At 40.8% G+C, this 26590-nt stretch overlaps 2 protein-coding genes and 1 non-coding gene across 4 annotated transcripts in view; 2 read left to right on the top strand and 1 right to left on the bottom strand.

Moving 5' to 3' along the window:
- The window catches only part of rasgef1ba (RasGEF domain family, member 1Ba), a 40750-nt gene extending 14628 nt beyond the window's left edge, over positions 1 to 26122 (top strand). The window contains exons 1-14 of one of the 2 annotated variants that reach the window (XM_077520502.1): positions 5775 to 6137; positions 9472 to 9645; positions 10514 to 10636; positions 10722 to 10859; positions 15430 to 15645; positions 16487 to 16561; positions 17200 to 17295; positions 19602 to 19704; positions 20536 to 20615; positions 20710 to 20805; positions 23071 to 23166; positions 24927 to 25050; positions 25224 to 25296; positions 25411 to 26122. In XM_077520502.1, coding sequence (XP_077376628.1) covers positions 9484 to 9645; positions 10514 to 10636; positions 10722 to 10859; positions 15430 to 15645; positions 16487 to 16561; positions 17200 to 17295; positions 19602 to 19704; positions 20536 to 20615; positions 20710 to 20805; positions 23071 to 23166; positions 24927 to 25050; positions 25224 to 25296; positions 25411 to 25435 — 1407 coding nt within the window. In that variant the 5' untranslated portion in view covers positions 5775 to 6137; positions 9472 to 9483 and the 3' untranslated portion in view covers positions 25436 to 26122. Of the gene's footprint in view, positions 1 to 5774; positions 6138 to 9471; positions 9646 to 10513; positions 10637 to 10721; positions 10860 to 15429; positions 15646 to 16486; positions 16562 to 17199; positions 17296 to 19601; positions 19705 to 20535; positions 20616 to 20709; positions 20806 to 23070; positions 23167 to 24926; positions 25051 to 25223; positions 25297 to 25410 lie in introns of those variants that run through there. The other variant, XM_077520501.1, reaches the window with a different exon arrangement.
- trnaw-cca (transfer RNA tryptophan (anticodon CCA)) lies at positions 62 to 133 on the bottom strand. The gene has a single exon. It is a non-coding gene; the product is annotated as a tRNA-Trp (tRNA).
- On the top strand, positions 1782 to 4959 carry LOC144018414 (uncharacterized). The gene is made up of 3 exons (XM_077520506.1): positions 1782 to 1973; positions 2546 to 3115; positions 4550 to 4959. Exons 1-3 carry the CDS (start codon positions 1820 to 1822, stop codon positions 4930 to 4932), a joined length of 1107 nt encoding a protein of 368 aa, XP_077376632.1. The 5' UTR covers positions 1782 to 1819; the 3' UTR covers positions 4933 to 4959.
- Positions 26123 to 26590: the final 468 nt, after the last annotated feature.

Raw genomic sequence — 26590 nt, 5'->3', positions numbered from 1 at the left:
AGTACAGGAAGTCACCAAAACTATCAAATGTTGTTGAGCAACCCAACAACGGCAAGAGAAATGACCCTGACGTGATTTGAACACGCAACCTTCTGATCTGGAGTCAGACGCGCTACCGTTGCGCCACAGAGTCAGTAAAGAGCGACTTGTGCTCAGGTGTCATGTGCAGTTGCAGGGTACATATTCGCATTAAAAAAAAAAAAAAGAAAAAAGAAAAAAAAGTGATTAAATAAAATTTTCACTTTTTGCATTTTCATTGCAATTACTGGAATTAACTTTTTTAATAATATATATTTTCAAAGTGATTTAGTAAAATTTTCACTTTTTGTATTTTCCATTCGATTGCTGGAATTGACTTTTTTTTTTTTTTTTCCCCCAAAGTGATTTAGTAAAAAAAATTCACTTTTTGCATTTTCATTTTGATTACTGAAACTGACTTATTTATAATAATATTCTTTTTTAAAAAGTGATTTCATAAAATTGTCAATTTTTGTATTTTCCATTCAATTACTGGAATTGACTTGTTTAATAATTTTCACTTTTTATTTTCCATTTTCATGACTTTTTAGATAATATTCTCCTATTCTTTTTTTAGATTTTATTTTGTTGTTCCCCGTCCATTTTAATCATTTTTTTTTAACTTAAATTATTTGTTTTTCAGTTTACTTTATTCCTTGTAATTCACATTTTTCTTTATTTCTTACGGAATAATTTTATATTGTTATATTATTATTATTATATATCATTATATATTTTAATATTGTTTTACTTTATTTTTTTCATTCATTTATTATTTGAATTTTATTTTTATTCCTGAACATTCTACAAATTATTTCTTTATCTTTATTTTCTGACATCAAACGTGAAATGTGATTTGTTTGTTTACAGATTGTATGTTTTTTTTGTTTTGTTTGTTTTTTTATAAGTAAAATGGGGCCTGGCAAGGGGCCGTCGCTTCCCTTGTAGATTCCAATTGCCTTGTGGTGTTGCCAAACTTCGTTTTTCCATGCGGTTTAAGCACATGAAAGCGTTTCATATGACCTTTTTTTTTAAAATGTAGATTCTCATGCTGATGATTGACATGTAACAGGCCTAAAGAACAAAAGCTGAATGGTGAACGTGCAAATGTTCCCGCAGGAGATCAGACATGCATGCACCTCCCCACACATAATTGTTTGTGGAATGAGGGGCCTGCTTTGGGGGGTTGTGATGCTACGAGTAGGGGGTTGCAGCAGATGAGGACACGTCTCAGAAATCTGAGACACCCTGAAGGAGACGAGACGTTTCCTCCCGTGATATTCAAAATACACATTCTGAAGTGCAGGCATAGTTTCTCACAAATCAATGTCAATACACATAGCTGGCATTTCCTTCCTGAGAGATATCTAAAATTTGGAAAGTAACATATAAGAAAAGGCAGAATTTTCTCATACAGCCTTAGTTGCATGCATTTTAAAATATATTTTATTGAAATAATGCATTGGTTTTATACAAATATATTTTTATTCTATATATTTACTTTTTGTTTTATATATTTTACATGCACCTTTAAAATATTGCAACAAATCTAATATACACTAAATATAAATTCACTATTATAATTTATGTTAAAAAGTTGAACAAAGAATTAAATATATGAAACATGAAACAGAGGATCATGACGATTAAAAAAAAAAGGTGAAAGAACTAATCAGATTGATTTTAGCTGTTAAAGATTAAAAACATTTTAAACAAATTAAATTAAAAATACAGATTTCCTGTACTGAATACTGAAAGATTTCTTAACTTTAATGAGAAACATTTTTTGCATGGATCTGCAATGTTTACTGGTGCCGTCGCTCTCCTGGTGACGTCACATGCTCGCCACCCTCACCCGGAAGTGGCGGCGCTGTTGTTTACATTCCTCGCAGCTCGCCGTCCAAAAATGAATCTACCAACCATCAATTCCACAACTTCTGTGTCCACCACGAGACGTAAGAATGCCTTTTAATGACATTTATTTTATCATTGATTGTAAATCTTACGTTTTATGTTTGTTCCGCCGACTTGTGTGACGCCAACTAACCATGCTAACAACAGCTAGCATCGCCACTTCCTGGTTAGTTTTCCCGACATTTTGTGATTAAATATTGATTCATTCCACCTGGACGCTTTATTCAAGGTGTTCTAGTGCTAACTTAACTCCGTGATTGATGTAGTTTGAAGTGGGTGTTTTCCTTTGGAAAATGTCTGCGAATACTCTGCTAAGTTACCTGGCTAGGAGTTGTCAAGAACTTGCAGAACAGTTCGTCACAGTTGGAATAATGTCCATATTATGATATGGTATGCGTATGATTACTTATTGTGTATGTGAGGGTGGAGATGCATTTCACAGCGTCACAATAAACGTTTCCTTAACGTTGTCTAAGTTTGGACATAGAACGAGCACGTCATTGCACACCTAGTTAGCAAAAGGTAAAAACATGGCAATCATTCATGAGACAGTGCACAACTTTCTCAAATTATGCATCCCTGATCCTGACTTTTTTTTTTTTGTCTTTTCAAGGCAAGCGGGAGGCCGAGCGCTCGGTCAACTGGACGGCCGAGGAGACGCAGGTGCTGCTGTGCGCCTGGAGCGACCAGCGCGTTCAGAAGAGTTTGTCGGAGAACCTGCGCAACCGCCACGTCTTCAAGCACCTGTCGGCCCGCATGAGCGACGCGGGCTTCTCGCGCAGTCCGCACCAGTGCCGCCTTCGTGTCAAAACCCTCAAGGCCAACTACGCCCGCGCCAAGCTACAGCGGAGCTCGGACGCGTCCCGGGCGTGCACCTTCAAGTACTTCAACCAAATGGACGCCGTGTTGGGGAGGCCAGCGGACGACCCGCGAAATTCTGTCGGTCCTCGCTTCCGTGCGCCCGTGGCGGAATTTGCCAAACGCGTTTTAAGCTCCGCAGGAAGAGAGCAGCCGACAAGCTCCTCTGAGGAAAACGGAGGCCATCAACCGTGGCCGTTGGACTTCCACGTCAAGATGGAAAACGGCCAAGATTCAGAATTGAGCGATGGCGGATTGCCGGAACCCCTGCGAGAGACACGCCAGGATCTTGTTTTGGGATTGACTGTCCATCGTCAACCTGCCGGTATGCTTTTATTTAAAAAATTAATGAAAAATAAATAAACGGAGTAATCGAAACAAAACGATGATGGAAAAAAATCCTCCACATCGAGAGAAGCTAGATGAGGTGGCTCGGGCATCTGGTTAGATCAGGCTTCCCCAATCCTGGTCCTCGAGGGTCGGAGTCCCGCAGGGTTTTAGATGTTTCCATTCTTTAACACACCTGATTGATATAATAAGCTCTGCAGAAGCCTGATAACGATCCCAATCTTTAGAATCAGGTGTGTCGGAGGACAGAAATGTAAAATTCTGATGGAAACTTTAACCGGTTCTTTTATTTTGAATGCTTGCTATACTAATAATAGCCAGAAAAATGCATATTCTCACTTGAACTATTTACTGGATGACAGAAAGATCCAAATACACAGCCGTGGAGCCTTTTCTGCTGAATACGCACCAAAACCTCTCTATGCTCTAGCATTTAAAAAAACAAAACAAAACATATAAATACGTTTTTGGGAGTTGGGAGTGACGGACAAATTATTAAAAAACGAATTTTTTAATTTTTTGCGTTTGAATGAGTTAATCATTAACTCATTCATTAACTGTTAATGTGTTGATGATCTCAGAAAGCTCAAAGATCATCAAGAATCAAGATCGCCTGTAGTGCACATTCTATACAGTTCAACTTTATGCGGGCTCAAGCTCAAAGATTAAGAGTCTCTTCTTTCAACAGGAAAAAAATGTATATATATTGCTATCTGTTTCCATTTTGCAGCAATTAGCATTAGAATATAGCTAAGTTTAATCAATTTTCACAAATCTATTTAGAATTGTGAGTAATTGAGCTTTTTTCCAACATGACCCTGGTTGATCTCCTTTCCTCTGCTGCCACCTGCTGACCGTTTGTGTAATAACTACAATTTCTGCAACCATTCTTTGCAGTTTAGAGGCTGTATCAAAGCCTTCTGTATGCTCGAGCATGAAAAAAAAAAAAAAAAAAAAAGTATAAATACGTCTTTGGGACATGTAAAACGTAAAAAAACAACATATTTATAAGTTATTGGGAGCAAATGAGTTTATTAATCTGACTTCACATTCACTACATCAGAAGCAACTGGGGGTTCAGTGCCTTGCTCAAGGACACAACCACTCTACCATTGAGCCATGCGGCCCCCAGTCATCCATCATTCGGAGCGTGCTCAGAGTAGAGCCAACTGCTCCTCCACATTGAGGAGCTAGATGAAGTGGCTCGGGCATCTGGTTGAATGCCTCCCGGGCACCTTCCTGATGATGTCCTCTGGAAAAATCCGACCAATTATCACATTTTATTTGTCCACAAACGCCCCTGTGAAACCACCTGGGGTCCCCATCTGGAAGAGCCGGATGAAGTGGCTGGGGAGAGCGAATACCCGGTTGGACTTGTCTCATTGTAACCTCGGTCTTCCTTGTGTCGCAGCGCCCACCGTGGAAGTTGTCGGCTCTCCTCCTCCGCCGACGTCGCATGCGGCTACCCCGACCGCACCCGACCCCGCCCTCCAGCACCTGACACACTGCTACCAGCAGCTGCTTTCCGAGACGCGGGCCCTCCTGGCGCAGCTGGAGACGCAACGGCAGGAGCAGGCCGCCCGGCACCAGGAGCTCCTGGGCCAGTGGCTCCAGCGGCAGCACGAGTCGGCCGAGAGGGAGGAGAGGCGGGAGAAGGCCCACATGGAGCACCGGATCCAGGTGCTGGAGCTCCTCACCTGCCTGGTCCGGGAGCGGTCGTCGTGCAAATGCAGAGGCGGGGCCACAGAGGTGTCCGGCGAACTGTGTCACATTTTCACCAAAGACGAAAATTAAAATAATTTAAAACGAGGTTCCACTGTCTGCTCCTGTGGTTTTGTTGCCATCGTGGTGAGGACTCAATCTGGATCTGATCCGGATTGCGCTTGTGTAATGTAAACACGTGCTTGTCAAATTTTGCCCAGGTTGGGTATGTTTATCAGAAGTCAGCAGAGCAGGTTGACAAGACATTAGGTCTGCCATTTTGGTTTGCGGCAGCCATTTTAGGGTCCTTTTCAGTGGTCCTACAATGACAAAGCTTATGGGAGTATTCTTAAAAAAAAAAAAAAAAAAAAAATCGGCTCCCATAACCAGTTTCATGTAGTAACTTCAAATTTGTCCGTCTTATCATGACTAGACCCACAAAAAAGTCAAGAAGCCATGTCCAAAAAGACAGAAAATCTGACATGCATTTTTGTTTGAATTTATTTTCATCCATTTCCAGCAATCCTGACTGACGAGAGGACTCTAATATTTGTTATGTGTTGCCCACATGACTTTCCGTGGTCATTCCAGACGGATTAACGGCAAAACTTCCATCTGTGCCACTTAATTATTCTCACTTTATGTAACACGTACGCTTTAAATGTGAATGAGATGTGTCAAAATTAGGATTCGTATGGAAATAATGGAAATCATCACATTTGTTTTCCATCAATAGTAGCAAAGCCAAAAACAAAGTTTTCATTTTATTTTATTTATAACCCTTTTGTAGGTTAATTCTTTCAGAAATCAAATTCTGTTTTCTGTGAAACAGAAACTCGTACGTATCGAAAATGGGGATGCGAGGGTGGTGGAAAAACCAACTTGGAGGGGGAACCGAGACAATAGAAAGAAAGAGAAACCTACTGGAGACAAGAGGGGGCGTGGCCGGGCGGCGCGCCTCTCTTCTGATTGGCTGCCGGCATCGCACTTAAAAGTCGGCATCTTCGCGCTGAGCTCTGAATGCCTCAGACCGAGCCGGAGAACCGCACAGGGGAACGTCGCTCACTCACGCCGGAGATCACGCGCCTTCACGCGGCTTTCACTTCGCGGTCACCCCGCTCTCTTGTCTGGATCTTTTTTTTTTTTTTCGTTTCGTTTTTTTTCTTCTTTTCTTATTTCTAGTTGCATTATCGAACTCTCAAGTGATTTGACGTGAGGTGGACAAAAGTATTGGGACGATTGGAGTTTGTTTTTTGTTTTTTTTTGTGGAAAAGGACGCACGCGCACCTGGAGTGGAGGTAAACTGAATACAAATTTGTGTGCGTGCTCGTGCCTGTAAAATAATTTGGAGGAAAGAAAATCTATGCAATAAATTGAATGTATCAGGGTGGAGGAAAAAATTGCAATAATAGACTAACAAAAAATAAATAAAATAAGAGGAAAGATTAAAAAAAAAAAAAAAAAAAGGTATGTACCAACCAAGGATTGTTTTTTTATTTAAAATAAACGAAATGAAAATAAATACAATAAATGATAATACTTAAAAAACAAAGTAAGCAAAATCTGATTGGGGAAGAAAAAAAAAAGGTGTTTTTTTTTTTTTAAAGCAAAAGCCAATTTAGTAGCATGTACAAGGGTGTAGGGAAAAAACAAGTCCATAATAAAAATATGAATATCAACCACTAGGTGGAGTAAAATAAATAAAGGCCTTTAATGTGCATTTATGTATGTTCATTTATGTTTATTTTTTCCCCCATACAGTAATAGTAACTATTATAAAGTGCTTTTTTTGCTGACTCAGGGCCACCTTAATGATCCCAACTCACCCATTCACTTGAATTGATCACGAAACTTCACACTTGTACTGTAATTTGAATCAATGGCAGTGTCTTTTCATTGCTCTTGATTGTTTGAAGCCACACACACTTGCACACCTTCTGGCTAAGAGGATTCCCGCCGCCTCTCCTGCAACTTAATCGAATTAATCTCTAATGTCCTCTTGACTTGGCCACATTTCATTTTTTGTGGTTGCAAAATGCTCATAGATGTGGTCGTCTACTTCTGCATTTCCAGTTTGAGTTAACTTTTATTTTTTATTTTTTTGGCAAAAGTTTGCATTTTTATATTGCACTGCATTAGAAAGTGCCATAAGCTGTACCTAATATTGTGGCCTGTTGACCGCCATTGTTGCCATATTCCAAAATGAGGATCAGAATTGAACTTTGAATATTATCCAAATTTACGTGCAAATAAGCCCAATGTATCAGATTCGTCCTCATGTAGCCAGATGGCAAAACACACACAATGTAAACAAAGTCCCTGCTCGCTTGTTTGTTTGTTTACTCTCAATTGACACAAAATCTCAATCAACGGCAGTGTGCCAAAATAGCGCTTTCTGAACTAACATCAAACTGTCGTGAGCACAAAATAATTGTCTTGTCTTACTGAATTAATTGACTCAGCACTATTGATCTCCACTCAATGACACATTCGATCAAAGTACGACACCTGATCCGATCCAAGGAGGCGGTGTCGTGTGTCCCAAAAGCACTTTTACCTTCTCATGACATCATCCCACCTCAGGCCTTTTTTTGCCGATTGTTCCCGTTTGTTGTCCAAAGTGATGTCACGCGCCACATTCCCTCTTGGCTTGCTTCACTCGGCCTGATCAAACAAGCGTTTGTAACACCTGATACCTCATCCCAGAAGCATTCGGGTCCAAGAAAATTCAGTCCCCGGAGCTAGTTTCACTTGGCAGCAAAAAGATTTGGTTGCCATGTCTTTCAGGGGTATATATAGACCCGCAAAAGTCTCAGGAGACGCGACGCAAAAGACGCAAGAAGTTTGATCATTCGCTTTAGAGCGGCCATTTTACACTCACTGTTGGAATTTCAAGTGGTCCTTTGATATTAACTCATTCACTCCCAGTCATTTTCACTGAACCAGCCCGCTTCGCTCCCGGCTGTTTTACTGATATTGCAAGTCCCACAGAATATTGTGTTCTATTCCTATATAAAAATAAAAATAAAAAAAACAAAAAACAAAAACATGGAACCTATCAAAAGAAAGAGTAGAGTCTCTTCTTTTATCAGAAAAATATATTAGTAACTGTTTCCGTTTTGCAGCAATTAGCATTAGAATATAGCTAAGTTATTATAGCTTGTATCAACATGTCCCTGGCTTATCTCTTATACTCTGCTGCCACCTGCTAGCCGGTTTTTTGTAATAACCATTGGTTTAAGCAACCTCTTCATGTCAGAAGCTGCTTTAAAGCCTTCTGTATGCTCTTGCATTAAAAAAACAAAAAAAAAACATTAAAAACACACAAATGTGTATTTTGGAGTGAAGGTCACAGTTAAAAAAAAACGTATTTTCACGTTTTTGGGTTTGAATGAGTTAATGTTAAAAAAAAAAATCAACACTTGAATCTACTGTAGTTTCAGTTAGCAACACGAAATTTGGTAGAATCTCTATCATGAGTAGACCCCAAAAAAAAAAAAAAAAAAAAAAGTCTCAAGAAGCCGTACATATTTTTGTTTGAAGTTGACATTTTTGGGTACATTTACTTCACAAACCAGAACTGAACCTTTAACACAAACAAGTTTCACACCCGTGCCCTCACATGAAGTCCACGTGCGTCGCCACTATTCATCACCACAAAAGTGTGGGACATTTCCATGAGAAAAGAGAGCCAGGCAGCGGGAACATCTGCCACGCCATGTGGCAGCCACGCTCACACAAAAAACATAAAGAAAAAAAAAAGAGTCCATCTTTGTTTACATCGTAGCTTTTAGCATGCTAGCATGTTAGCATAGCCAGATCACAAACAGGGTTAACTTTAACAAAGACAAAGAAAGAATGCTCATTTGTTTACATTTTTTTTAGCTAGCTCGCTAGCTAACTAAATTAACCAATGTAATCAACTTTTAAAATTATAAATTATTTATTGTTTACAAAGCAAGAGTATTTTTTTTTGTCAGGATTTTAGAACTTGCGTCTTCCTAATGTTGCTTATAAAGGCCGGTTTTGTTTTCTTTGCTTTGCTAGAGATCAACATTACACACATACAAAACAGAAGAACAAGAACCCATTTCACAAACTTATATTTATCTTTTAATGGCGCAACTCTAGAAAAAAACAAAACATTAGTAGGGCATTTTCTTTTGGCCATTTTTAAGCATGACTTTTGAGACGTGTGTTTATAGCAACAAGTAACCAACAGTGCTAATTAGCGCCACTGTTGTCTGTCCCGAATTTCCATCTTGACCGTTTTTTCATCTTGTCTTCAGCCTCCTTAACTGTTTTGTCTTCTTTCGGGGCGTCGGCCGGTGCTCGTTTCGCTTTTCTGTGGTTCTCGGTGAGGTCGTGGAGGGTTCAGTTTGGCAGCACGTCTCCGAGGCGTAATAGTGGTCACCTCTAATTTGGTGCGGCATTCCGGCTCTTGCAAGACCGTGGTTTTCCTCTTCAGCGCTCACGTCCAAACAAAACAAAGCCAAAATGCCGTTAGCTTTAAAACGGTCCACTGTGCGTCTCAAAAAAAAAAAAAAAAAACGTCTACGCTGGCCGTTCACTTTTGGACCGTCCCTGCGTCAGCGTCTGCGGTTCTTGACCGGCTTGTCTTGTTTTTTGCAGGACAACAACAACATGCCTCAGACACCGCACAGCGCCGGAGGCTATAACAAAAACTTCTACCAGGCCAAGGAGGAGGTCTACTCTGGACTCTACTACCGTGACAACAACTTGGCGTCCGGATCCTTGGAGGCCCTCATTCGACACCTGCTCCCCACGGTTGACTATTATCCAGATGTGAGTATTATCTGACTGTAAGATTGTTTGAAAAGCCAGTCCTTGAAGCCTGTTTGACATTTGGTACATTTCGAAAAGACACGGGAGGTCTGCCATCTTGGTTTGAACCTGCCATGTTAGGGTCGATTTTTGTTTCAGTAGTCCTGAAGGATTTGTTAATGCCAGTTTCACATAGCATCATAAAATTTGTTAGGTTTTCCTATTATAAGTAGATGCTAATGCTAAAAAAAAAAAAAGTCTCAAGAAGCCCTGCTTAAAAAGACACGAGAAGGCGGCCATTTTAGCGGCTCATTTTAGCCATTTCCACATCAGAAAATTCGTCAGAGTTTTTTTATTGTTTGTTTTTTTTTTAGCCCCAGAGGGCAGTTTGACTTAGCAACATGACATTGGGTAGACATGTCTATCATGAGTAGACGCACACACACAAAAAAAAAGTCTCAAATGGCCCTGCTTAAAAAGACATAAGGCGGCGGCCATTTTAGCTGTTTCCACATAAGAAAATTTGCCACCAAAGTTTTTTTTGTTTTTTTTTTTTAATTTAGGCCCAGAGTGCAGTTTGACTTAGCAACATGACATGTCTTTCATGACTAGACACAAAAAAAAAATTCCCAAGAAGCCCTGCTCAAACAGACACAAGAAGGCGGCCATTTTAGTGGCTCATTTTAGCCATTTTCCACATCAGAAAATTAGCCACCAAGAGAATTTAAAAAAAATTCAGCCCCAGAGTGCAGTTTGGCTTTGCAACATGACATTGGGTAGACACCGTAAGTAGACACACAATAAAGTCTCAAGAAGCCCTGCTCAAAAAGACACGAGAAGGCGGCCATTTCTCCTGCTTTGTGACCCGATTTGTTCCTCCCGTCCACAGCGGACGTACATCTTCACATTCCTGATGAGCTCTCGCCTCTTCATCCATCCGTACGAGCTCATGTCCAAAGTGTGCCACATGTGCGTGGAACAGCAACGACTCGGCGATCCCCAAGCCGACAAGGTGGCCACTGCAACGATCTTGAACTCAAAACGTTGCCGCTGAAGCAAATCCAACACTCACTCGCGGATCTTTGCTTACGTTCCAGATACGACTCAGGAAGATCGCGCCAAAAATCCTCCAGCTGTTAACAGAGTGGACGGAAACCTTCCCTTACGATTTCCGGGACGAGCGGATGATGCGTAGCCTGAAGGAGCTCACGCATCGGCTCTCGACGGGAGATGAGGTAGGGGACATGGAAAAAAAACAAAAAAACAAACGGATGCTAATGCTAAGCTAGCCTATTCACAAGAAACGCTATTCTTTCCTAACTTCAGCGTAGTAGCAGTAGTTTGCCACCTGTTAGGGTCACCTGTTAGCATTGTGCTACTAGTTAGCATAACACACGCTGGTGTGTTTCTATCATGGGAACCGCTTGTTTGTTTTATTGCGCGTGTTTTGGGGGTGTTGGATGCTAAACAATAAAGCAGCAGGAGGAGCTTGTAAAGAGCAGATGGGGAAGGCAAACATCCATCTGTCCAAATGGGAGACCCCCCCACCCCCCACGCCCATTAGCGCTGACAAACTCGAAACCCCCCCTCCCTCCCTCCCTCGCTTGTTTGCCATGCAGGTTTCACATGACTCGTCATTAGTATAGATCCCCTTTTAATCTCAAAATCAATACGTGACACATTAACAGTGATGTCATGAGATTGACTCGCATTCCCTGAAATGCCAATATTGTCTTTTTATACATTTTCTACATGTTTTTATCATTTTAATTTAAGTTATACATTTGCAAAAGTATTGGCACAGTCTTGTAGTCATACAACTGATAGAGATAATTTTTCCCCCAAATTTTTTAAAATGTTGTTTATTATTTTTTTATTTATAACGTTTTGCTTGATATATTTCTAGTTCTTAAAATAATTTTAATTTTTGTAGTAAAATTTTAATTTTTGCAAATTTAATGTATGGATTTTTATTAATGTTTCCTTAATATTTTTTCTAAACTTATAAATTGTTTATCTCATATTACCCCCCCTCGACTCCATCTTCATAAAATTGCTTAGCTTATTTTTTTGTTGATATAATTTTTAATTAAGTATTTTTACTTATTAGAAAATCATCTTTTTGACCTTTTTGGTACATTTAAACAAAACCCATTTTAAAAATTGAGTTATACTCTGTTAAAAATTGTTTTATTTTATATAATTTTAATTGCTATATTTCTGTAAACAAAAAAAAAGTATGCAATTGTTTGTATTTTTTCTTTTTAAAATTACTTTTATACAATATTTTGTAGAATTTTATTCACTTTTATTTAAACCTGAAACATGTATTTTAAAATATTTAATACCTTTAGCTATTATTTTCACATATTGTCTTAATTCCTCCCCATTATATTTCATAAAAAAAAAAAATATATATATATATGTAATAAAAATTCTGCCTGTATATTGACTGCAATGATACATGCGCTTCCTCCAATCACAAGTTTGTGGAAAATTGACACAGCTTTAAAAAAAAAAAAGTCTTATAGTCACTAGTCACAAGACACGTAATCTGAATAATAATAAAGGCGCCTTTTTAGAAGATGCACTCCACGGACGCGAGACGTCCTACAAAAAGTTCAACGTTAGCCGGGAGCAAATCCCGCTCGTCACATTTGTGATTGTTGTTAACCTTTTGGAACATTTTGTGCATCTTTGCGGAGGTGAAAGAAGAGTGCGCACTCCAACATCTGCTGCTGATGTGCGTCCAGACCGCAACCGCTCGCATTGCGGCCTCGTAAGATTGTCTGTCATTAGCGATAGTGAAAGGCAGATGGAGAAGATTGGCGCTCCGTTGGTGGTGTTTGCCAAAAATGGATGGTACACACACTTCTGACTCTTTTCTTTCAAGTCAAACAAAACCAAAATTGTACATTTTTAAACTTGGACTATTGTTGTTTTCAGGGACCGTTGGTAGCCATTGATAGGATTTAAATTACAAATCTGACTGAACTTGCAGTCAATGTGATGGCGGAATTTTTATTATATATATATATATATATATATATATATATATATATATATATATATATATATATATATATATATATATATATCCATCCATCCATCCATTTTCTTGACCGCTTATTCCTCACAAGGGTCGCGGGGGGTGCTGGCGCCTATCTCAGCTGGCTCTGGGCAGTAGGCAGGGGACACCATGGACTAGTTGCCAACCAATCGCAGGGCACACAGAGACGAACAACCATCCACACTCACACGCACACCTAGGGACAATTCGGAGCGCCCAAATAACCTGCCATATATATATATATATATATATATATATATATATATATATATATATATATATATATATATATATATATATATATATATATATATATATATATATATATATATATATATATATATATATAAGAGGAATTAAGACAATATGTGAAAATAATAGCTAAAGGTATTACAATTTTTAAAATGCATGTTTCAGTTTTAAAGTGAATAAAATTCTACAAAATATTGTAAGAAAGTAATTTTTAAATAAAAGAAAATAAAATTTACAAACAATTGCATACTTTTTTTTTAAATAGAAATATCTGAATTAAAATTATATAAAAAATATATATTTTTTGTCTTAAATACATCCATGCCTCATTAAAGATACATAAATATTGAAAAATAAAAACCTGAAAATAATCTTTTAACGATACAAAATAAAAACATGAAAATAATCTTAACATTGCAACTTTTTTTTCCTTGGAAAAATATGATTTTAATTCTGTAATATTGTGACTTTTTGACTTTTATATAATAAAAGAACTCTTAATATATAATGTTAATATTGAGTGACGTTTTAAAAATAATTTTTCGACTTTTTTTTTTTACCCCGGGAAAAAAAATCGGACTTTTCTCATGCCATTCAATACTTTATTGCTTTCTGCAATATCGTTAGCCTTTTAGTGTAGTTGCTCGTATCATATTTGAACATATTCTTAAAACAAGAAAAAATTGAACGCGCAAGATGAGTTCAAGTTGACTCGATCCAAACTTAGCGAATTCCTGTTACATGTGTGGCTGACAGTTTATTCTGATATATTTTTATCACCAATATGACAGTAAGTAAAAAAACAAACAAAACAAAAGCAACTTGCTAAAATGCTTGATGTGAAATGACAGAATCTCGTTCTTGTCTGCGGAGATCAGCTGCAAGTCATCGGTTGTTTTGTCTCACGGCGCTGGAATCGGTTCTCACCGTGCCCGATTGGCTGAAAATGTCATCACATGGTCACACCCTGGAAAAAAAAAAGTTGCGGCTGTTCCTCCCCCGGTTGAGTTTGTTGTTGCAGTTGTTGCGAGGGTTTGTTTTTGCAGACTTTTGGAAGCCTGAAACTTGGAAGGTAAAGTTGTGCAGGATGTGGTGGTGAGAAGTCCACAAAGTCAAACATATGTGTGCCCCCACCCTTTTTTTTGTTTAGTTTTTTAGTCCCCCCCACTTTATGTAACCAAGTTAAGTGTGTCAGTGCGGGAATGATTATCTAATCTTGGCCTCTTCAGAGTCCAGGCCACCGGAGTCTGTTTTGCCCCCGAGGCCAAGAAGCCAAAGGTCCACCGGAGAGGCCGTAGCGATCCCGACGGGAAGGAGCTTGCGTAATCGACCTCGAGCACGTCGTTCAACTGCACAAACACGGGCGGCGGCGTTTTGTGGTTTTGGCCCAGCTCGGTTCACATGTCAATGCTCTCCGACTCAGAGTAGTTGGAGGAGGGGGTGGGAAACCTCAAGGTTCTTACGAGAGCCTTTCCCATTAGTCCATAAGACTTCGGATCGAGCCAGCTGGATGCCGTCTGAAAATGTTTTGGATCTAGGCAGATCATCGCTAACAGAAAAACACCCAAAAGGTTTGGCATCCAGTCAACCTCTGCGAATTTGTGCGTTTCCAAATTGACTTGGTCGTAGATAGATGAACGGACTTGATGAACAAAATTAACCTTGCTCCCGCAAGATGAATTCTCGCGGTATTTGTGAGTTCACAAACTCCGGAGAATACATCTTGTAACTGAGCCCGTTGATTTCCGCCGGGTTCGGACCAATCACAAAGCGACACTGTGTTTGGGGGCGGGACATGCAGCTGTGGCGAAACCAGCACCGGCGCTGCCAGCACAAACAAACCTAACATGGACGAATGGACGCTGCAATTAATTCTGTTCTTTCAGAATTCCTCACCGTTTCCTTGTTGAATGTTGAACAGCGAGAGGCGCTTCGTGCATTTGTAGCTGATAAGATGTTTGTGCTTTTCCCCCCTTCGACAAGAACGAAGACATTTTCATCCGTGGCCGTGATTGGTTAAAAAAAATGTGTACAATGCCACATCGTCCAATCAGCTCGAATTATTGTACAGAATGTCCCGCCTTTCCCGAGCAAATTGCCGTGGAGCGGTGCCAGATGGATATTGCGGAGAACTCCCTTGAGTGAAGCGTAATATCAATCTGGCTATTGCCAGGTTAGAACAAAATGTCAGCGGTCGTATCCTGCCATCTATTTTCCCAAAGCTTCCTGGACAGCGACGGCTAATTAACAGAGGGTGCTAGTGTGCCGCCCCACCAATGGCGACGATCATTACTTAACTTGAAGTCAGTCACTTAATATCGTGTAAAGATGTTTCGATGATCTCTGTTGTCTGCTTTCATGACGCTCTTCCGGTTCTTCCGCCTTTGACCGTCCTCAAAAGTTTGACAGTTACGATGAATCGGGACCAAAGTTGCGGCACAACCACTTGACGGGAACTGCATGTTGTTTTGCCCCTCCGGCAGATTTACCGGAAGGCGGTGAGTCAGCTGAGCCAGGGTTTGATCCGGAGGCTGACAGTCCTCAGCCAGTACGAGGAAGCTCTGGTCAAGATCAACGCCGCGGTGGCTGAGCGCCTCACCGTCCTCAAGGCCAAGCCCCAGGCCGCCATCCACAGGGACATCATGTCCATCTGCAATGACCCCTTCACAGTGGCGCAGCAGCTGACCCACATAGAACTGGTGAGGAACCAAAACCGGAACACGGCAGACTGATTGGTTTCTAGAGTCATGGGGGATTGGGTTGCAGTAGCCTTAAAAGTGATCATTTTGGCACAATTCCTGTGGTCTAGACATCTGTAACGTTGTCCTGAAGTTCCGGACCTAGAAAACCACCAAAAAGACCTTTCGAGGTTCTGTTTTTGGACCTCTGTTTCCCCCATATGATGTTCCTGTTTCCTTGTAGTCCTGAGGCTGAAAACAAAAATCTTGTCGAGTCCATTTTGGTTAGCCCCCTATCACCAAACCTAAAAGGTAATTAACCCCCCACCATTTTTGAGCACGGTCTTTACTACTGCTGGTTTTCAATGACCTCAGAAACAAGTTGGTCACAAGTGGCCTAGAACTCCCAACAAGACCACACAAAACCTTTCTAGTACCCTAATCGCTATGCTTTGAAACAATCACTTTTATTACCTATTTTGCTACAATTTGCTTTCGAAACAGAATGGGGAAACGAATACAAAGACCTTTTAGATGTTTGTGTTTTATAGAAGGATTTTTTTTCTGTGTTGAAAAGGTTCTTGACCTGGAAAACCATCTTTAAAAAAAAAAAAACAAAAAAAAAAAACATGGTTTCCTGGCTGTCCTGAAGCTTAAAACAATCCAAAATCGTGAACCCACTTGGAACCACATCCTAACCCCACCGCCCTTGACATCAACAGTGAAAACATCAGTTCTCAAACTGTGGCATCGGTTTTACCACCGGTTTCCAATTCCTCTTGAAACAGATTACGATAACGATAAAAATACATTTCTTGGGTTGTATTTAAGAATTCATGATGATGTTCTTCCTTTATCTCAGGAGCGGCTCAGCTACATCGGCCCCGAGGAGTTTGTCCAGGCATTCGTCCAGAAAGATCCGGTGGACAACGACAAGGTAAAAAAAAAAAAAAAAAAAGCCTTTCCTTGAATAAATCAGCAGATAAGGCATCCATTATGCAATGTTGTGGCTGTGGTTTGACCCACTTTTCGGGGTCCAGACGGATTTGGCGTTTACACAACGCCTCAGAGTTCACGTCAGGGTCAGGTGACACCAAAAGACAAAAGAAATATCCGCTGCTGAGCTCGTAAAATTAGAAAAAAAAACACAAAAGCGCTCTCGCCCAGCAATTTCCTTCAAATCCCGGCGGGATCTTGGATTAGATGATGCATCGCTTAGCAACCACAGTTGCCGCTGGACGTAGACGGGCGGGTGGGGGGTGCGCTAGTCTGGCTCAGGCTCTCGGGCTGCTAGGCAACAGGCTGATTTCGGATGCGGGGTAATGAAGGGGGGAGGCAAGGTTGCTATTGTGCCTCGGGCGAGCCTGCCATGTGCCCTCAATGGGCCCAAAAAGTGGAAGGCGGACCCCCAAGACTTGAGTGGCGTCAGGCCAAAGGAATGTGTGGAATTAAAATCAAGCAGTGACCTCACACAAAGGAATTACACTGCTCGCTATTGTTCTTCTGATTGCACTCGGTAATGCTAAGCTAAGTAGCTTAGCTTAAATTCAAAGTGTTTGTTGCTGTTTTTTGCAGAGCCACTTCAGTGACCACAAGAAGGCCGCCAACCTGGAGGCCTACGTGGACTGGTTCAACAGGCTCAGTTACCTCGTTGCTACGGAGATTTGCATGGTGAGTACCTAATGCTAATGGTCAATGCTAACTAATTGAAAATCTTTTATTTTCCCACTCTCAAATTCAAATAGACTTTATTGATGCGTCATATGACCTTGTAAGTTGTGGCTAGTGTTAGGACTAGCCACAAATGTTTCGCATTATACCATTGAGACGTTAGCTTTGGGGCTAATGGTCAACTGCGTCGCTAAGTAGCAAAAAAAACTTGATTCATTCAGACTCTAACATTTTAAATTTGACCTTTTAGCCGCTTGTCTTGTATTGACATATTAGTTATGGTTAGCATTAGCAAATAATCAACATGAAGTTTTGGCATTAGCTTTGAAGCTAATCACGAACTTGATTACTCAGTCAGTGAAAAAACAACAAGTTGTGACTAGTTTTAGCACTTAGCAAATGTTTCGCATTACTTTTGAGATGTTAGCCTGACCCCGGGTTTTCACCGGATGCGGTTGCGGTGCGGTTGCGGTGCGGTGCGTCTTGACTGCGTGCTCCGGACGGGTCAATTTTTTTGTCAATCCACACCGGCTCCGCACAGCTGCGGTCCGGCAGCTCCGTCGCCGCCCACTTACCAACGTGTCTCGCGGGCCCGCGCGCGCGCGATCATGTGGCATTTCACAACGACAAACATACAGAATGTCTGTGCTCTTCTGCTATGAGATTCCATGCAGCATCCTTTTTTTGGTTGTCCTTGTAAAGTATATTAATAACGAGAGTCGGGTCAGTGCGGGTCCACTCTTTATTTCTGTCTTCCCCGTCCGGCTGCCGCTCAGTACGGCAAGCGAGACGGGCACAACAAGCAATCGCGAACATTCAAACTCACAATACATTACAGTCCTTATAAAAAGGATGTGCCGTGTCATATATTATTTTGTGGTTTTCCACCTCCAATATAAACCTCTCCTCGTCCATGTTCGCTGGTGTCTAAACCGTGAATGAGCACATGGCCCGGCGACGCCCACGTCACGTTTTGCTGAAAGCTTGCGAAATAGGAGCTGGCGAGTGTTTTATTCTGAAAGGTAACCGGAAATGTATTTTGAAACTGCCTCGGTCTTCCTGTCCCGCTCGATGTGTTTTGTGCTAGCTTGCCATTTGCCGGAGGCCTACCGCTGCGGCGTCCGGCAAAAATAGAAAATAGGCTATCCTTGCGGAAGGCTTGCGGCACGCCGCAGGCCTTCCGCAGTCGACACGCAACGCACCCGCAAGTGGTGTAAACTGCACCATTCGAATGAATGGAATCTAATTGCTTGCGTCGCCGGACCGCACCGCAACCGCACCGCAACCGCAACCGGAGAAAACCCGGGGTTAGAGCTAATGGTCAACTGCGTCAACTATCCAAAACAAAAACAAAAAAAAACAACAACTTGATTTATTCAGACTATAACATTTTAAATTTGACTTTCACTTTTCTTGTATTGATATATCAGTCATAGTTAGCATTACCAAATAATCAACAAAGTTTTGGCATTAGCTTGGAAGATAATCACGAAGGTGATTGCTCAGTAGTCGAAAAAAAAGGCTTTATTTTTAATCCTTGAAGCATTTTGAAATGTTGTTGTTTTCCCCACTTCATTGTTTTATATTGGCAGAGTACTTCAAGCGTTACCAAACATTTAGCATCAGCTATGAAACATTAGCTTCAAAGCTAATGGCTAAATCCAGAATGTTCATTCTTAAATATCTGGCTAGCATTACCGAGCATTTAGCATTATCTTTGAATTGTTATTATCGGAGTTCACAGTATTTTTATGTTTGGCAAGTAGTTCTAGTGTTGTTCCGATACCGTTTTTTGGCCCCCAAAGTATTGGCCGATACCGATGCAGTATTGGCCGATACCGATACCATACCGATACTTAAGTTTTTTTTTTCCGCAACATGAAAAGCTGTCCTGCTATTAGTTCAGAGCATTCAAGGGCCAATAGGATATCTTAGATCGGCATGGAGTGTACATGTCACATACCAGTGAATGTCGTGCACGAGCAAGACACAAGATGCTGCATCCAAAATCCTATTTTAGCGTTGGAATTAATGGTATCGGCATGTTACTTGTGAGTACTCACCGATACCGATACCACTGTTTTAATGCAGTATCGGCACCTCTGCCGATACCAGTATCGGTATCGGAACAACACTAGTTGAAAACCAACCCAGAAATATTTTAACGTTAATTATATTTCTGCGTATCAGGTCGAGCATGAGCAAACATTTCGCTTTGAGACGGTGACTTTGGTACGAATATTTGTCGCTTGCAGTCTAGCTCTTCCTCTGTTATGTGTTTTTTGTGTGTGTCGTTTTCTTGACAGCCCATGAAGAAGAAGCAGCGCGTGCGGCTGGTGGAGTTCTTTATCGACGTGGCTCGCGAATGCTTCAATATCGGCAACTTCAACTCCCTCATGGCCATCATTTGTAAGTTTTGCTCATCGACCGCGCACCCCTGTCCTTATTTGGAGAGTTAGCGCCTTCACTCTCACTTTTTTATTTTGTTTTAAATATGCATTAGTATACCAAGCTGCCATTATACACTATCCCACATCAGTTCCTCAAGTGTGCGCACCACCATTTCGGATGACAAATTTTGAAATATGCACTTGGTGCTAACTTCTGTGTTTGATCAAAGGCTGGTCCCGCTTTATAAGAGGAGGGGGTGTGATGTGTGTAGGGGGGGCATCTGGTCAACCTGCGCTATGTGGCGTTGGTGGTGGGGGTGCGCAAACAATCAAAGCAGATGGCCAATACTGCCCGGAGAAAGTCCGATCACACGGAAGAAGGGGTCAAGATGTTTTTCTTTTTTTGGTGTGGGTGCGTCGGGTGGAGGCGGAGCCATTCGGACCCCAGCTGTCGTTGGACCATTCGTGGCTGAGTGAGCGAGACGCAAACAAAATGTCTCCTGGGATCCAGGAAGTGTTGAACAAAATGTTTGGCAATCGGTTCCCACCCCAGACTTTTTGCACCACGTGTGCGCACCCCCTTCAGCGGCTCGCTTTGGGTTAGAATAAGGCTAATATTTGAACTTTTTTTTAATGAAACGGAATTACTCATGAAAAGAGTGCGTCACTTTAATCTGGACATGCGTTACCCCCTGTGGTGGGGGTGAGGAAGTGGGCTATTAAGTTTGGTAACCCTTACAAAAGCCATTACTGTACCCTAAAACCATTGTCCTTAGGGCAGAAAATGTGGTGCGTTGGTGCGCACCGAATGGGATTACTGTTAAGTGTTTGTTGTCATATTTACTTCTAGCCGGCATGAATATGAGTCCCGTGTCCCGCCTAAAGAAGACGTGGAGCAAAGTCAAGACGGCCAAGTTTGATATCTTGGAGGTGCGCCATTTTTGTCCTCTCGGCAGAGGGGTGGGGGAGGGGCATCCCGTCACAAAACTTTTGCATAAAGTGTATTTGTCATGAATCTCCGCAGCACCAGATGGATCCTTCCGGAAACTTCTACAACTACAGGACGGCGCTGCGCGGCGCCACCCAGAGGTCCATCACTGCCAACAGCAGCAGGGAGAAGGTGAGGACCACATTTTTACACGTCAGTTTTTGTCAAAAGGTGGTGCGTCATAAATGGGACACACGACATCTCATTTAGGCCAGCAGATATTTTCAAATTGGAGTAACATAAACATTAACTTTGCATTAAACAAAATAACAACGTGCATGTAAGGCCACTTGAGGGCGCTGTCCAGTGTAGTCCATTTATTCGAGAAAATGAAAGAGAAGAAGAGGACAGCTTTGGCGAGCATTGTTTTAATTTGACTGTTTTTTGGAAAAGGGGTGCGCCATCTTGTTCTTTCGCCTTTAAATGGCTATTTTTGATTCCGTTTCTTGCCAAGGTTGGGGGTGTGCCATTACTGTATTCAGTTTTTTAAATCAGCTTTTTTTTTTTCAGTTTTACATTTTTTAGGGTGTGTGTGAAAAGGGGTGCACCATCTCATTCTCCTGCCTTGAAATTGGGCAAATTTGCTTGTTTTTTTTTCTTCTCAAGCTGTGCAAAATTTCATGAGGGACAGGGGTGCCCCATCACTGTGTTTTGCGCCCTGAGTTAGTTTTTTTCCCCCCCAGTCTGAAATGAGTGCAACATTTTGTTCTTTTGCTTTTAAATGGACTTATTTCATTTATTTGTGAGCATGTGCGAATGAGGGGGTGCGCCGTGTCGTCTTCACCGCCACCGTTCTCGTCCGGAATGTCCCGAGCCGGGAGAACATGACACAAGTTTGAACGAACGGGTCACGCTGCGCTCGGTGTGGGAAAAACAAACACGGCCTCCCCTCGGATGACCAGCGGTCGCGACGTGATTTTGATATCACTCCCTCAAGAATGTGAGTTCGGGTTACGCAAGCAGGACAGAGGTCAGGGGTCGTCAAGTGGAAAGTTCCAACATGTGTGTGGTATGTTCCTGTTGCTGTCACCTCTCACCCGAGGGATTGGTAGGGGGTAATTATGGTTGGACATTCAGAGGCTGCTTGTTGTTTTCTAATTCTCAGTTGATAGTACCACTAAGAAGATGTAAAGTAAAAAAAAACAAGTTATATTTAAAAAAATAATATATATATTTTTTTTATAATTAAATACTTTTTTTTCTTTACAATTTTAATTATTTGTAATTTTAATATAAAACATTTTAAAAATATCTCTAATTCCATACATCCATCCATTTTCTTGACCGCTTACTCCTCAAAAGGGTCACGGGGGGTGCTGGAGTCCATCTCAGCTGGTTTTGGGCAGTAGGTGGGGGACACCCTGGACTGGTTGCCAGCCAATCGCAGGGCACACAGAGACGAACACCCACTCACACTCACAAGCACACCGAGGGACAATTCGGAGCACCCAATTAACCTGCCATGCATGTCTTTGGAATGTGGGAGGAGACCGGAGTACCCGGAGAAGACCCACGCGGGCACGGGGAGAACATGCAAACTCCACCCAGGAAGGCCGGAGCCTGGACTCGAACCGGAGTCCTCAGTACTGGGAGGCGGACGTGCTAACCAGTCATCCGACGTGCCGCCCAGTATCTCTAATTTATATTTTTAATTTTTTATCCATTTGAAAAAAAAAGTTTCCAATGCAAATGTTCAAAAAAAATGTTGATTTAGTGACAAAAGAATGTTTTCTGATGTTATTGATGAGTTCAGGTTTTTATTTTTTATTTATTTTTTTTATTTTTTTTACAGTTTTTATTATATGTAATTTAACATAACATTTTTAAAATATTTCAAATTCATATTTATTTTTTTAATTTTTTTATCCATTTGGAAAAAAAAGTTTCGAATGCAAATTCCCCCCCCCCAAAAATGTTGATTTAGTGTAGAAAACAAAAAAATGAAAAAAAACAGCATTTTCGGATGTTATTGAGGAGTTATTTAGTTTTTCCGACGTTGACATTTTCACATGACGATAATCAGCACTCGCTCTGTTTGCAGCTTGTTTGTTTGGTCGTGCGGCAACAGCAGGGCGGCCGCTCCGCTTATGCAACACGCTGTCCCGTCATGCTGGCTTTTCTTAATCATAACAACAACAACATGGATCTCAAGCGCACACGCACACACGCGCACAACCTCGGTTGTGATGCAACCATTGTGACCAACAGCGTGACTTCAATTTTACAACTGGACTCTTCATTAGATCTTTTTTTGTTTGTTTGTTTTTGAGGCAATAGACAATTGTAGAACATTGCGTACTAGTTGAGCACAACGTAGCCCACATGGTTTGCCGTTGATCTTTTTTTTTTTTTTGCATCATGTGACGACGCTTTTTTTTTGTCCGTTTGTCCATCCAGATCGTCATCCCGTTCTTCAGCCTGCTCATCAAGGACATCTACTTCCTCAACGAAGGCTGCGCCAACCGGCTGCACAACGGACACGTCAACTTCCAGGTCACTACAAATACATTTAAAAAACAAAAAGGGGGGGGGGGGGACTTTTATTTTGGCGATGTTCTTGAAATGTCAACTTCCCTAAAGAGTGTCTTGTAATAGAAAAGGGAAGTAGTTGAGTCACACTTTGGGTATTTTCCGCTCCTTTGGGGATTTTGTGTCACTCGTCGTCATGTTGCAATTTACAGTGGAGCAGAATAAAACACCCATACCCATTGAAAAAAAATAAATAAAAAATAAAAATTTACGAGTATACTCGTCAATGGCAGTGAATGATTGTTTAACAGCAATAGAAAAAAAATCCAAGCGTTTCTTCCAATGGACTCACAAAGTGTGCTGATATATTGAAAATGGGCCAACGATGCCATCTACTGGTCGTTGTGCACCAGTAAAGTTGTTTCCAAGTTTGAAATTTACAGTGGAGCAGAATCAGACACCCAAACACATTGAGAAAAAAATAAACACAATTGACAAGTATACTCGTCAATGGCAGTGAATGATTGTTTAAAGGGATACATGAATCATTAAACAATTTTCAGCAATAAAAGAGTTAATAGTTTGCCCAGAATGAATTTGATAATTTCATTATTTTTCATGTACAATTAATACCTTTAAAAAGTATTTTTTCTACTTGCTGTCGACTGATGATGACATCACCCAGGAAGTAGGTAACGGCCAATCATGGCTCACCTGTTTTCTGGATTTGGTCAGTACTGAGCCATGATTGGTCATTACCTACTTCCTCAGCACGGGTGATGTCATCATCAGTTGACAGCAAGTATAAAAATTATTTTTTTACGGCTCTGGGTGGAGGAGTGGAACCGTCACTTACCTTCAGTGCCGGTTGGCGTGGGTTCGCCTCCCCGCCCAGGAGACCATGTAAGTTTGTGTGCGTGTTTGTGTGAGTGAGTAACAAAAAAAGAAAAGGAAATACTTTTTAAAGGTATTAATTGTACATGAAAAATAATTACCATATTAATTATAGACAAAATATTAACTTTTTAGTGCTGAAAAAGGCTCAATGAATCAAGAATCCCTTTAACAAATTTTATTTTGGGTTTATTGGACCTTTATTTGTTAATGGAACAACACCAAAATCAGACAAACAAGTCATAAACAGTTGTCACTTACAAGGTAGTGGCAAAATTTTCTAATTTGATGAAAGAAAAAAAAAAGTTGTCATTTTACTAGACAAACATCTCCATGTAACTAGACTTTGTGCAATTTCTGGAGAAATTGCATGGGAATGCTGAAAGCTGAATGCTAATAGCTGAATGCGAAAATTTGAATGAATGTGGAATGCTTATGAAGTAAATTAAGAGATAAATTATGAAATTATGACCTCCTGGACAATGCACTTTACCAACTGTGCCACTGAGCAGTATCAGACACCTAGTAATATATAAGTAATAAGTTATATGTACGGAAGTGGGCGTGGAAAGTGATATTTAGAAATAGTTCAATGTCTGTCCCATTGAAAATGAATGGGGAAAAGTTGATATTACAAGTTAAATTGTGCAAATAGTGTAAGTAATGTGGAACGAGACGATATATAGCCCGAGAGGCGTGAATTTTTTAAACTACCGTAGTTGAAATTTGAACAGTGTAAATTGGAAGTATTATGTGGGAGTTGTTACACGGTAAAAAAAAAAAAAAAAGCGTGGAGAATAAAAATCACAGTAACATATGCAGGAATGCTTCGGCACAAATACAATTAGAAGAGTTGTGTTTATTTTTGTGCGATTCTTCTGACTTTGCAGAAATTGTGGCAGTTGGCCAAGCAAGTGAGCGAGTTCATGAGCTGGAAGGCTGTCGAGTGTCCCTTCGACAAGGACCGCAAGATTCTGCACTATCTGCTCACGGCGCCCGTCTACACTGAAGATGGTACAAAAGTCTACACACCCCTATTCAAATGATCAGTTTCTGTGATATCATTTAAAATAAAATCACCAATTGAGTCTGGAAAAACCTGCTCGAACAGCCAAAGTTGATTTGGGGTGTCGATCGGAGAGGCACTTGTCAGACGCGTGCTGACATTTTCTTGTTGTCGTTCGTAGCGTTGTATCTGGCGTCGTACGAGAGCGAAGGTCCCGACAACAACATGGACAAGGACAGATGGAAGTCGCTCAGGTAATTACGATTAGTATGATATGTACTTTTATTTTAAAAATGCAATTAAATGTTACGAATTAATTGATTTGTTGAATTTACCTGGATTTCCCCCCCCCCTTTTGGTCTTTGCAGATCCACGTTGCTAAATCGAGCATAAAAATGAAGACGAGCCAAGACGTCTAAAAAGCAAAAGTATCCTCCATGTCTGCGAGGAAAAAAAACAAACAAACACAAAAAGCGACTTTTTGTGTTGTGTGTTGCTATGATGCTAACGGCAGCCTTTTCCACCTTTTTGTAAGACTTTTCTAGTCTTCTTTTCTACTCATTTTGAGTGGGCGGAGCTACACGCTAGCTGCTGGTTAGCTAGCACGCACCACACTGCGAAGCTAAACTAAGGCTAGCAGGTTTTTTTTTTCCTTTGGTCATTTTGAGTTTTTTATATGAACAAAATGCGCGGGCCGCATTGCAAAGACGCCTCGGATGCTAACTTGGCATGTTAGCACTGCAACACAGTGGATAAGCTACATGCTTTAGCATTTTTATGCTAATTGTTATTGTCGTGTTTTTCACCTGCTCGTTGAGTTGTTGAGAAAACATTCTTTATGTATGTAAAGTTTTATTTATGTGGACTCACCATGTTGCTGTTGACCTTATTTAATTAAGTCCTCAATGAAGAGCTTATCATTTTGCGGTCAAATTCCTGTGAAGTTTTTTCATGTTTGCAATGTTTTCATATTCATGATGTGTACTTTTCCCCCTTGATTATCCTCACAAATGTATAAATGTGATTTTGTTGTCCCCAAGAGTGAGTTCATTAAAAGAAATGTCAAATGACTTATTGGTATTATATACACATTTTATTTGTTTATCAACGATGTGAATTATACAAATGTAAACCATTGAGTAAGGTTTCAATAGATAAAGGACTATGTAGCGCCCCCTGTGAGGCCAAATGTCGTCACTGCATCACCGGTTCCCAGTTGAAAAATGTTGCCGTCTGCTCAGCCAACGTTACTATGGCGACGATTACGTCATCAGACATCGGCACCCGATTTAATTTGAAGAAATCCTGAGCAGCCTCAAACACAAGTGAGGCTCACAGGTGAGGAACCAGGGGTCAAAGGTCGACAAGTGGCTTCCATGCTTCAAGAAATGACCTTTAAAAAAAACCCAGAAGGAATAACATTTAAAAACTTATTCTTGAAATAACATTGAACTGACATTTAGCCTGCTGTTCCGCACTTTCTCTAAATGTCGGTCTTTTTTTTTTTTTTTTTTTTTTTAAGATGCCTGGTCATTTTTAAAAAAATGT

This window comes from Festucalex cinctus, chromosome 5, assembly GCF_051991245.1.
Source record: "Festucalex cinctus isolate MCC-2025b chromosome 5, RoL_Fcin_1.0, whole genome shotgun sequence".
In the NCBI taxonomy this organism is placed as follows: domain Eukaryota; kingdom Metazoa; phylum Chordata; class Actinopteri; order Syngnathiformes; family Syngnathidae; genus Festucalex; species Festucalex cinctus.
Note: the sequence above shows the minus strand (reverse complement) of the source record. Positions and strands in the feature narration are given on the sequence as shown.

Excerpts from the sequence above, each read along its gene's own strand:
- LOC144018414 (XM_077520506.1), top strand. The coding sequence starts at position 1,820 with ATGTTTACTGGTGCCGTCGCTCTCCTGGTGACGTCACATGCTCGCCAC. Across the intron at positions 1,974-2,545 it reads TTCTGTGTCCACCACGAGAC|GCAAGCGGGAGGCCGAGCGC; the intron begins GTAAGAATGCCT and ends TGTCTTTTCAAG. Across the intron at positions 3,116-4,549 it reads TGTCCATCGTCAACCTGCCG|CGCCCACCGTGGAAGTTGTC; the intron begins GTATGCTTTTAT and ends CTTGTGTCGCAG.